At 39.4% G+C, this 13,315-nt stretch overlaps 1 protein-coding gene across 1 annotated transcript in view; it reads right to left on the bottom strand.

The window, feature by feature from the left end:
* Nucleotides 1-2,020: 2,020 nt before the first annotated feature.
* The window catches only part of LOC134653704 (serine/threonine-protein kinase minibrain), a 132,007-nt gene continuing 120,712 nt past the window's right edge, over nucleotides 2,021-13,315 (bottom strand). The window contains 7 exon segments of the mRNA XM_063509097.1: nucleotides 2,021-2,141; nucleotides 2,144-2,165; nucleotides 7,496-7,631; nucleotides 8,536-8,665; nucleotides 10,161-10,249; nucleotides 11,397-11,606; nucleotides 12,469-12,581. Of these exon segments, the coding sequence (XP_063365167.1) occupies nucleotides 2,021-2,141; nucleotides 2,144-2,165; nucleotides 7,496-7,631; nucleotides 8,536-8,665; nucleotides 10,161-10,249; nucleotides 11,397-11,606; nucleotides 12,469-12,581 (821 nt within the window).

Raw genomic sequence — 13,315 nt, 5'->3', positions numbered from 1 at the left:
TTGCATATTCTTCTATTATCGAAATTAACATACTGTCATACCTATTTCACTTCTATCAACCTTATATCTCATGAAGCAGAAAAGTATTACGGTAAATATTACACTATCAGAATGTTTCTTTACATAACAGTAATATTAGAAATAGATTCAAATCTACAATGTAATAGAAAACCAACTACAAAATAGACACAGCATCGACAAGTGGTAAAATAATGTCAAAAAATACTTTAATGCTTCATGCCTGTAAACAAAACTGCACCATACAAACTTCACGTTAACTTAGTCTTTCGAAAGGGAGTTATATAAAAATTCACAGCAACGCACGCAGTACGAAATACCTGCATTCGATTGCATGTCTCATTTTAGCGGCTTTATTTCAAATGTTCAGTCAATGATTTCAATTATTCGACTAAATAAAATTGAACTTAGAATTTCCTAAATCACGTTTTATTTCATAATAAAGTCGCTAAAGTCGAGGCCTGCGGCGGCGCGCCTTCGCCCTTGGACTGATCCCTCGGAGGGAGCGGAACTTTAACTAAGTATCACGTATGTACAAATTATGCGAATATGCGATTACGGATCCATCAAAAATAAACCTTGTGTTACATATGAATACGGCGCGAAGGCGACTCGGCCGCAGGCCCTTATTCGTAAAAAGTTCCGGCACAATAAGGCAGTGATTCAGTGTACGCTATACAAAATATCTCCGTTACAAAGTTTCAACCAGTCTGTTGCAATGAGGTTAGTCTATTGTAGATTCAAATCCAAAAAGGTTGAACAAGTCATAATTCAATTTATTAACTCCTATCTGAAATACCATTTTTTTATATATGATTCAACGTTCTTCGTAACCTACAAGTACATTTTGTGTTTTATAGAATTACCTATCGCTACTCCTGTTTGAATATTCCAATGGGTCAAAAATAAATCGGCTTCCACACATTAGTCTGCACGTGTTACATCGTCGATACTCCAAGCACAATTTTAGATAGGAAAACACAATTTCACCACACCAGCTGGTAAAGGCTCCCTTGATTGTTTTAAAATTGATGAGAAATTTGCATTTTATCCACATGTGGGGCAAAGTAATCAAATGCAAATTTTGAGTTGTTTCCTTATTTTGGCTGGTAGAATTGACTTTTAAATAAAGATTATGAATGAATGTTTAATAACATACATTTTACACTATTTACCTAGAGTTGGTGTGGTAAAAATTTAATGTTTCACTCGGTGGCAAAATTTGTTTAACCCTCGCAACGCTCGAGATTCCATTTCAATATTGGAATCTTTCGCTTGCTCGGGCATCAATATTAGCACGAGAGGTTAAACAACAACTTTGCCCCCTTGTAAAACGAATAACTATTATACAACAACTCTGAAATGCGAGGACATCGGTTGCGTCCGCCGTCCGGATCCGTTCGGCGGCTAGTTCGGTGCGTTCACAAATTAATTTAAACATTTCAGATTTTCTATTTCGGCGTCGCTTACAAAAAAGTCTTGGCCCGTTTTATTTCAGTCATCAGTTGCCGACACTTTAAAAATATAAAGCTTGCGTTAATTAAAAATCGAACGAAAGCCTAACTAGCATAATAGATCGTAACTAAACTATAGATCGACCAGTTTGAGTCGCAGTCTGTAATCCATTAGTCGGTTTCCTAAATTTTATATACAATATTTATTTTCTACCATATTGCGTCCTTGATATGCATTGCGTAACAATAAAAAAACCTAGCTTTCATGCCGTCGACGCGTCACGATCGGGCGACGGGGGCGGGCCCCCGCACGTTCTCTAAGTACTGTCGAGAGAAGCGGTCACAAACGATACATGTTACAGAGTAACAAGTCACAATTATATTTCTTTACGGTCAGACTTATCGCATTAAATAAAAATATAGTTATAAATATGAATTCGGTCCCTCGGGCTCGGGTCGAGCTCACGTCACGGCACGGCACGGCACGGGGCACACTCGAGTGTTCGCACGGTTCACGCGTCATGACGTCACTCCCGGCTCGGCGCGGGCTAGTGTATGGCGACGGGGCTGCGGCGCGGCGCGTGCAGCTCGTCGGGCGCGCGCTCCACGTCCATGCGCTCCGGCAGCGCGCCCGCGCCCGAGCCCCACACCAGCGCGCCCACGCCCACTGCGATCACAACATTCACGTTATGCCTAGTGGACATTTACAAACACACCAGATTAGTACGTCGACCCTATACTATAAACCTTAGAGGAGTTGACACGTTTAAGATCAATGTGGACGAGACCGTAGTCTAATAAAACATGGTCTTCTCTTCCCAGAGCGACACAAGCCTACGTCACAATAACATTGCCACTTTATATAGCGCTATCGCATATTATCATATAGCGCTGTCGCATGATGACGTAGGCTTGTGTCAGTCACGTGGTCAAGGTCAAGTCGGAAGAGAGTACCAGGCGGAGTATATTATTATACCATGGACAAGACAGTCTCTCGGGTGAGACCGTTTCCTAGCTCTTTCGTCGCTTCTAACTCTTGCGTCTGTACACATACGAGTATACTCAACTACCGGAAGACCGGTAGAGCAGAAGGAGCGAAGCTTCTCCTTTCTAGCTGTGTCTTAACGTAGTACAGTCAGCAGCAGAAGTTGCTAAGCGGGCCAGGTGTTCAAAATGATCTTGTCACGACTTTATTGTTAAGAGAATAAGAGCGTGTTAAGATCATTTTTAACACCTCGCCCGCTTAGCAACTTCTGCTGCTGACTGTACGTACACTAATACGAGAGTTCTTGACGATCTCCCCGTCTAAATAAATTATGTATCGGTTTTCTCCACATTAACCTTAATGGGGATTGAGAATAGTATCAACCTCCGACTAAGTAATTTTTCACGATTTAGATATATAAGATTTTTCGTTACAAATACGATAACGAAAACCATAGTGACATGCCCTTCCAGAAAAAAAAAAGATTATTATTTTTGCTTATTAATTTGACTTGAATGGTAAAAAATTGTGACTTTAAAATAAATAGAAAGTGACCCTGATTTGCGTTGTATGACATACAACACGGGTTTACGTCATTACATTAAATTAACTGTTATTCTGTATAAACAACTACAACATTGATGTAAAAATTGTATACCATTGATATCATTTTGGGACATTTTACAAGTCAATTTGTAACATTAGACGAATTCTCTTTCTAACTCCATCTATTAGAATGAGTTCCACTAACATTAAACATTACAAATCGTTATGTAAATTGGCCCCATGGCCCAGATAAAATATAGCCAATCTTAAAATGAACATGCTCAAAGGTTAGGTAGGTAGGTTTTTGCTAGGGTTTGCTCCCGGGAAATACCGGTACCGAAAGTACCGGGAATTCCCGGGATTTAGAGCCAAGCAAAGAACCGGGATTTCAAAATTAAAATCCCGGTACTCCCGGTATTTTCGGGACTAAAATTTCCGGTACAATATTTGACTGCTTTCTGTTACTTAGCATGAAATATCATGTTTTATAAAGAAAATAAAGATATGTTATCAATCTAAGGCTGATGGTAATACTTTTACGGCTGACCACTACATTAAAATAAATTTAAAAAAAGTCAATGGGTTTGACAATGCCGACAATATAAAATTGCGTAATTTGATACTTTAAGTTAAGAGCATAAATGTTTGTACGATAAATAATTTTACACGAACAATTAATTATTTCATATTTGTATACTAACTAGAAGCAAAAATAGAGACAATTTTGTAATTAATAAAATACTACTTTTAATTCAAATTCAAACACGGTATAAGAAACTCACATATGATAATGATGTTTTAAATGAATTAATAATTCTGGCTGAATAATTTCTTGATTTGTCGTATTGATAGTTCTGTTATTATATGTTCGAAGGTCCACAGCCCATTTTGAACGCATGCCAATCAACAAAGATAGTAAAAATATCATGTAGTTTAGGAAAAAAAAACAAATTATATTAATGATTGTGTTACTTAAAGACACATATTATGGTACAAAAGAAGTGTGTACCTTCACTGTGCTACTTTTTTATTGTTTTAAGAAAGATTCGTGGTCGTTTTACGCTTTTTTTTAATGAAAATTGATGTGAAAACTGATTTTTGAAGGCAGTCCCGAAAGTACCGAAAATACCGGGAAATCCCGGTTCCATTTTTGCCCGGTACCGAAAATCCCGGTTCTTTTAAACAGTGCCGGTTCTGCAATCCCTAGTTTTTGCGTAGGCGCAAGTGACCCTCGAACTCATGTTTTTTTTTGTCAAGTAAAGGTTTAACTCGGCTGAAAGGCACCTATTTTTAAATGAAATGGGTGCCTTTCTACCATTCAAAGTTTAACTGAATTTGTACTAGGTTAGGCAACTACGGGACAATGAAGCATTTTCCCTTAGCAACAACTCATTTCAGATCGCGGCGTGCATTTTAAGATTAGTTAAATTAAATTCTACGATGTTGTCCATGTAACAGATAACTGTTAATAAATTATAATTGCTTAAATTATTTTTTAACGAAGTGCAAAGGATTCTACAACAAAAATGTTTATTTTCTATGTAAATTGTAATTACTAACTACAAGGGAGAAATTAAAGCCATTTAAATATGTTTTTCCGCACCCATTCCACTCTTAACACATTCCAAACTTTTTATAAAAAGTAATGTGTAACACAGACTCTTTCTCTTATTAATGATTTTACGATATAGCATTTTTTTTATATTTCGTTATATGTATTCATAATGGCACAGAGCGTGACCCAAGATTAGATACTATAATTTGTTAGTGTGGCTATTTATGTATCGATCTAATAACAAACGTGCAAAATAAAATACTGGTAATTTTTGCATGTATCTTATTTTAATGCTTGATTTTTAATAGAGATGGAAATGGCGAAAGATTCATGTTGTTTCTTTCGAAACTTTGCATCTTTCCTATAAAATACATGTAACTTTCGAAAAAAAAACAAAACTGACGTTTGTCTGACAAATACGATCATACACGTATAATACCTGTTTTATACTGTGTATTTTACATGTTTATTTAATAATGACTTGATTGACTTCACGTTCATGTCACATAGAGCATAGATTAACGATTCCAATTTATAAGTATTTCGTCATAATTTTTTAACTTATCGTCGTAATAATTTATACCGTAAGAATACATAACCTTATGAAACAAATGAAATAGCACTGTGAATTCAACTATGGCATAAAAATTTAAATATAGAGGAATATCAAGTACAAGTCGCAACATACATACATACATATAACTTTTCATAGACATCTATGTTATGATAAAAATTATTACGTATTTTACAACTTGTAATTTAAAAATGCAACACAAAACATGTTAGCAAGAATAAGATGTGCTAACTGAAAAGCAGAGTTCATTCTTAAGCTGCAGGTCACGGAGCCAGCCAGGTTTGTTCTCGTAGTCGAATAATTAATAACCACAATACCATTTGTAAAGCAATAATAATCACCTTTGAGCTGTGGGAAATTTTTTAATTATTCTTACCTTTACAGGTACAGTCAAGTGTAAAAAGTTAAAAACATGAGCACACACATCTTAATCAAAAATATGTCCCATAGCCCCGTATGTCCGCGAATCTGGGACATATTTTTGAGTGAGGTGCATGGACCCCGACTTTATTACACTTTAAACAGCAAGCAGATCTTACAAACAAGAGCTCTGGGTATTATTTAATGTTCATTTCATTCAATTATCCACTCCATCGCCCCAAACCGTAGATTCTAAATTATTGTATATCAAGATCTAACCTTTCTTTTTTTGGCTTGCAATTTGAAATGTTTTAAGGTAAAAGTATTGCAATAAGTCGCCAATGCTGGTGGCTCTCGTGACGGCAGCAAAAGTAGCGGTAGCGTTACGGCCAGGCCACGATTCGCGCGACTGCGACAGCGGCGAGCGGTACCCATGGGTGGGAAGGGTGTCATTCTGAATCCCTAACAACGTTTGTCCTAAAGTCACTTGCCCTAACTGGTTTGTCCTAATGGGCACATGCCCTAAAGATCAATTGTCATAACGATTATTTTCCATAATGTAAGGTTCTGAAAAATGGTTAGGTTTTAGAACTTGCTGCCACAAAAGTGGGTTAGGTTAGGGTTAGAACTGCGACCCTCGCAATAAAGAAAATATGCTTAATAACATTAGGATAAGTAATCAATAATTAGGGAAACCAAAGTTAGGGTATTTAGTGTTAGGACAACTGATCATTATGATAAACAATATTAGGGAATGCAAAGATAGGAGAAAAGACTTTAGGGATTCAGATATAGATCCGGGTGGGAAGCCGCTCGCCGCTGCCTTGTCGTGGCCTAGCCGTGAGGGAAGCCATGCCTCGGTGCAGCCATGCTCGGTATGTAGGCGGGGCGGGTGTACGAGTAGTACAGTGTCAGACCTGGCGGAGGCCCAGGGGGCGGCTAGCGCTGCGCGGCGGCGCCGGCCCGCTCTAGTCATCGCGGGTCCGAGCCATCTGCCGCCGAACATTCACATTATTCACGAGCGAAACCATCGTCGACGAGCGGGGAACTAGACGCTTCATCCGATCGGCAATCTTTGTGATATATATCTGGTCAACCAAATCTTGTCAGTAAAAAGGCGCCAAATTCAAATTTTCTATGGGACGATATCCCTTCGCGCCTACATTTTTCAAATTTGCCGCCTTTTTCTACTGTCAAGATCTGGTTGACCAAGTATATCTCCGTTAGGATGAAATTTCTAGCGCCCCCTCGCTTCCGTTCGCCGGTACAAACAAACAATATCGGGGCCGGGCTGTACTCCAAAAGGGAACTTTGGTTGAGGAAACGATTCTTTTAAATCGATTGATTATATTCCAGGCGTTTTGTTTCACTAAAGCTGTTTGAATATACGTGTGTGCGTGAAAATCGGTGGCATGCCCGAGGTAACTCACACATGTATGATCCACCCGCTTTGTTGAGATAAAACGTCTGTACTGACACATTAAGATTTCAGAATGGGACCGTTAACAAAGCCAACACCTTGGGTTTTGGAAATATTTCGAACATCGGAGAGAACATATTCCATCTGTTGGTTTAATGTGAAATTGTCGAAAGTAATTTGCTTTCCCGACTAAATTATCATAAACCGTATAAAACCAGATGGAACATTAATGTTAGTTCATATGAAATGATTAAAGCATTTGATGTGTTAGCGGAACTCGACACAAGCTTGAAATGATCGATGTTAGATTCAAAATGTACAATACTTATAGTATAAAAACAGCTCTTTCTTCGCCTTGAGATATTACAACACACAATAAGATTGCTGGGGCATAAAACGATACCATTTGCATTTTACTAATAAAAATTTTTCAAAGTTTACATTATTTGCTATTTGTATAGAACTCCACTGTACTTCAGAGCAGGGTGTCTTAAGATTCCTGGCTCTGTGTGATTTAGTTCGCAAACAGTATCGTCCAGTAGGCCCGCCTCTCGCTCAAGCCGGGGCGGCAGTAGGGACTGACCGTGCTGGTGGTGCTGCTGCGCCTGCTGCGTGTTGGTGGCCTCGTCCGCGGTGCGCTTGAAGAAGTTGTGTTGCAGCGCGTAGTACGGCGTCACGCGCTGCTTGGGGTCGTACTCTAGCATACGGAGAATTAGGTCCTGGAAATATTGTATTAAATATTACATTATGTGTAAACATTATTGCACATTATTCAACTGCATGGTATAAAATCAAACATTATTTAACAATTCACTACGAATGTAAACCACATCATCAAGGATCAAGATTCAAAGCTTTTTTGTCGAGCCTTTGATGTTTTGATGAAATATCCCGTTATTTATCAAAATTTTTCAATATAACTTACTAAAAGGTGCAAAAAGAGCATGCTTTTAAAGCAAAGCCGAAAGCTTTTAGATCGGATCGTGAAAACAAAATGTTTCATCCCAATAGAGACCGCCGCCCTCGAAAACTAACCGACGATCTGGTTTTCCGGTCGATTGAGATGGTCTCCCGGGGATGACCGATATTTCCGGGTATTGTATCGTGTGAGGGTAGGTCAGAATAGGCATGATGACAAATGTTGAATTTTATAACAAAATCTAGTAAAATAGATAGCAAACGAGTATTTTATCACAATAATGTAGATATTAAAATAAAATATTGAAAAATTACAAAAATACAGGACCTGAAAGTTTCAAAATTTAAGTTTTTTTTTAACTTCCAAAAACGATAAAAGTAAGGGTACCATTCGATTCCTTACATTTCATGCAATAAAATATTGTATAGCAACTATATACATAAACGCAATATTTCACCGACAAAAACTCAATTTTCTTGTTTTGTCCATACTACAAGATGGGCGATGACGTCACGGCCTCTGGCCGTTTTGTATAGGGCGTTTCGCGAGTGAAGTGCGACTGTCGGCCTTTGACTACAATTTCTGACTTTTGTGTTACTTTAATGCAATCGGTCCCATATAGACATTTGATCCTAAAAACAAACCCGATCGATTGATACCATAAAAAAAATTAGTCATGTAGCCTATTGTATGTGTGGTATTACCTTAAACTTAAGATAGTCTGAGACGGAGTGTCCGGGCTCGCCGCGCCGCCTGGCCGCGGGCCCGCCGCCCTCGACGCCGAGGATGTCGTGCAGCCGCCGCGTGCCCGAAGCGCGGTACTTCCTGTAACCACTGCACACATTATACATCCTGCTAGCCACGTTCTTCTTCTTCTACCTAGCGTTATCCCGGCCTTTGCCAGGGTCCGCTTTCCTCCACTTTGCGCGATCCTGGGCGTCGTCTCGTGTGAGCCCGTTCACGCTCATATCTGCTTTCACGACATCGAGCCATCGCCTTTTTGGTCTGCCCTTGGGTCGGGGGCCGTCAAGGGCTAGTAGTAGTAGTAAACACTTTATTGCACAAAACAAGTACATAACACAGAGATAATCCAGTAAATGTGTACAAAGGCGAACTTATCCCGTTAAGGGATCTCTTCCAGCTAACCTTTAAGTAACTGAGAGATACATTATGAAATGGTAGTCAAACTAAGATAAATTGTACATGACGGCGAGACTTAAAAGAAGTAGCTAACCCTAGAAACATAACTAAATACGATGCGATGCATTAGGTGCAAAGGCATATACATGTATAAATATACGAAACAATTATATATCCATAAAAATATTAAGGCTAGTTTAAGGCATATGTTTCCTACGTAGTCAGCTGGCCTGCGACAAACGTGGCCGAACCACCGGAGGCGACATTCTTGGAGCTTCTATCATCATTATATCAGCCCTTTATCGCTCACTGCTGAGCATAGGCCTCTCTTCTAGCCACATTGCGAGCCATGAACCCCGACCGGGACATCGAGAACGCAGAAACCCCGACAAGTAAAAATTATAATAAATCGACCATTGACGTATAATATCTAAGGACGGGCTAATGGGGCACTAAAAATGGTACTAGTTCAGTGGTGCTACTCACGAATTCCAGCCAATCGTGCAGCCTAACGCAACTAGTTGCGACTAATAGCGCGCGTAATGCGAACTCGTCAACCAACCGCACGCGTGATGCGAACTCATCAACCAATCGTGTTGTAGCGATTTCACACCGCTATACTGGCCCCTGTCATGCCTCATTATTATTGCCCGTAAAGCCAGTCCCTAAATATCTATGTCAATGAAATCGACAAATAAAACTAGCTGCTGAAATTATCGTGTAGGTAGTACCTACTTCAGACACTGGTTTAAGAAAATTCGTGTAAGTTCATATTACGGGCCGGTTGCACCGACCACAATAAATCAATTATTGACGGCCTGAGTGACGCCGATCGGCAGAGAACTATGAAACTTAGCGAACGTTTTAGCTGTGCCGGACGATCTGGTGCGACCGACCCTAAATTGTTTCAAATTTCAGTAGCTTGGACGATTAATATTAGATGTAGATTAGTGCCCCAAATGGGCAACAATGATACAATAGATCACAACTTTAATTTACACTATTGCTTGATCTGTGGAAGTGTTGTCCAATAGTGGTGGTGGTTGTGACTTCTAACAATAATTATCTGAAAAGTTTAATAAACGGCAATGTACCTACTATTCTTCAATTATTATGGTAAGGCTTCAAATAGTCCTAAAGTTTATATTCTAGATATATTATTTGTCAAAAAGTCGGGATAAAAACATACCTCCCATCTTTCCCGTTGACTTTCTTCAAAACATAACCGCCACCTTCTGACGCTGGTAGTTTGTCGAAGAACTTTCTGGTTTTATGAGCCTGAAAACAATATTTTTCTCATTATGAATTATGTTATGTTAAATAATTGTCGTCTAATTCAATCTGTTTTACGACTATCGATGATCAGTTTCTATTCGGCAGAAGAAACATGTTTACAAAACTTATATCCACCGGGATATGGACCGTGATTACCTTTTGTATTGTTATGAACTCCCGATATTTCAACGCTAACTGCGTGAATCATACAAAACGGTTGTTTCCAAAAAATAACTAGTTCAACTATCCCGCGACCCGTCGATTATTTTTTCTGTTTGTCTAACTCCTTGGAGCTGTGAGAATCTCCATAAGCAGCTGAGCGGCCACGGTGGTAGGCATACCACCACAGTAGGGCACTACTGGGTCCCTGGTGCCCAGTAAGATCACAAGTCTAACTTACTTGGTGTAACTCTTCATCTAATTCAATTTTGTTCATCTGAATAATCTTGTTGTAGATCCGATAGTACGCATCTTCACTAGAGTGCAATCCAACGACCATATGTGTCGCCAAATCATAAAGTTATGCCCAGCCGGACTAGCACATGATTGGCGCGACAGTATCTCGCGTCATGCGACATAGACTACCCGTCACTCTTTTATTAACATAGTTAGAAAAAGACGGGTAGTCTATCTCGCTCCAATCATGTGCTGCAAGATCTCCGGTACCGATATTCTATCGATATAGATAGAGTGTTGATTGAATGTATTGGTCTAACTTACCTGATCTAATAAGTGATCCGGCGGCATGCCCAGAACCTCAACGATCTTGTTCATCTGGTCGATCTCGTTGGCTCCGCTGGACAATGGCTCGCCCGTATGCATCTCGACCAGTATGCAGCCCAGCGACCACATGTCTATCGCTAGGTCGTAAGGTATGCCCAGCAGGACCTCCCGTGATCGGTAGAACCTTGACTGGATGTATTGGTCGAACTTACCTGATCTAATAAGTGATCCGGCGGCATGCCCAGCACCTCAACGATCTTGTTCATCTGGTCGATCTCGTTGGCTCCGCTGAACAATGGCTCTCCCGTATGCATCTCCACCAGTATGCAGCCCAGCGACCACATGTCTATCGCTAGGTCGTAAGGTATGCCCAGCAGGACTTCCGGTGATCGGTAGAACCTTGACTGGATGTATTGGTCGAACTTACCTGATCTAATAAGTGATCCGGCGGCATGCCCAGCACCTCAACGATCTTGTTCATCTGGTCGATCTCGTTGGCTCCGCTGAACAATGGCTCGCCCGTATGCATCTCGACCAGTATGCAGCCCAGCGACCACATGTCTATCGCTAGGTCGTAAGGTATGCCCAGCAGGACCTCCGGTGATCGGTAGAACCTTGACTGGATGTATTGGTATATCTGGAACGTTACGAATTTATATTTAATTTATATTTTTCTTCAACCTAGCGTTTTCCCGGCCGCCGTGGCGGTTTTTCTGATCGGTGCTGATCGGGCCGTTTTAATTTATATTTTTACTTAATTAATTTTGTAGGATAACTGGAAGAGATCCCTCATAGGATAATTTCGCCTGTGCACTACACCATTATATGTATTATATCTGTTGTAACCAATATGTTTTCGTACCTACAATAAAGTTTTTATTACTTAAGTTAGTAACCATATTGCGCCTGTTTATTCTAGACTTCTAGTGTTGAATATTTATTTTTCTCATTTCTTGAAAAAAACTGTCTAAGTAAATAAATCCAGTTTTTAGTACGCATTTACATGACACGCGTCGAATCAAAACAACACATTAATAGTCCTACTAAACGCATTAATATATTGCGTCACACGTTAGTGAATAACCTCTTTCGCAGTGCAAGAAACATTAACGTAGTCGAGACGCAATACGCGATAACCTCAGAGTACGAGTACCGAATCACACGGCCTGTGTGTGATTTATCTTTGCAATTAGAATCTACTAGGAACAGTCTATAAATCGGGACTAGTTATTAGAAATGCGGTCGATGAGAGATATTGAATATTAAGCTTTATTCTAAGGTTATAAGACTTAAAAGTCAGTGTAGGCTGCATGACATATGCGAGCGTGGATAGAAGTGGGCAACGGAGGCTAAAAGTCGATTTCGGCTTTAATTCTCGGGAGCTGAAATAGATTGCATTCGAGATTTAAGATTTCAATTTTGTACTCTAGGTTCAGGATGAAAAGCTACTCTTCCTATAAATCACAATTAGTTTATCACTAATCTATTAATGTACTCACCCTTTGGCCTAGTTGACACGAACTGCCGAAGTCTACTATCTTAATGGCTGACCTTTTAGGGTTGCATAATAGTATATTTTCGGGCTTAAGATCACAGTGAATTATATTTAGTTCTGAAAATAAAAACAAGGTTTAATTAGAAACTTACTAAAATGTATTTAGTAACTTAATGTTGAAGTTAATAGTCTCAAAAAGTGGCCAGCTGTATAGCCTTGTTAAATAAAGGGTTTTATAAGTATTCATCTGTATGAAAAATAAGCTTAAAAATAAAGAATGGTATCAATGGAGATTTGAGACAAGGTTTGACTTTTCACTTCAAAAGCCTTTTTGCATATCTTGCCAACGTCAGAATTTCTACGCCACAAATTGGCCTTTCAGTCGCAGGTTGCCACTTGCCGGTTATTAAACAAAAAAAAAACTTTAACCAGCTGCGCTGCAAAATTGATAACAAATTTCAACCTTAAACTCTTTGGTGAATGCAGTAACACAATGGCGGAGCAATGTTCAGGCAAGAACTCGGTATGTGTTAACTCATCACAAAGTTCATTAAAAAAGACCGCCAAGGTTTTTGATGTTTTCATCAGTCCAAGCGGTGTATGTCACATAAGTACCTATGTGAAAAGAGGGCTCCGTTTACTAGGTAATATATGTATTATTTTTCCTATGTACGTTAGGGCAAATAAGAAAATGCGATAAACACGAAAACCGATATTCAGTGCTACACTTGAATCTCTGGCAACACCTGCCAAGACACTTTAAAGTGCCGTGTCGAGTAGAAATTCGTGATTTTTTTATTTATCCGAGTTTTTACCGCATTGCATCATACAAATTTAATTATTGAGTTGAC

The sequence above is a fragment of the Cydia amplana genome, chromosome 13, assembly GCF_948474715.1.
Source record: "Cydia amplana chromosome 13, ilCydAmpl1.1, whole genome shotgun sequence".
Lineage (NCBI taxonomy): Eukaryota > Metazoa > Arthropoda > Insecta > Lepidoptera > Tortricidae > Cydia > Cydia amplana.
Note: the sequence above shows the minus strand (reverse complement) of the source record. Positions and strands in the feature narration are given on the sequence as shown.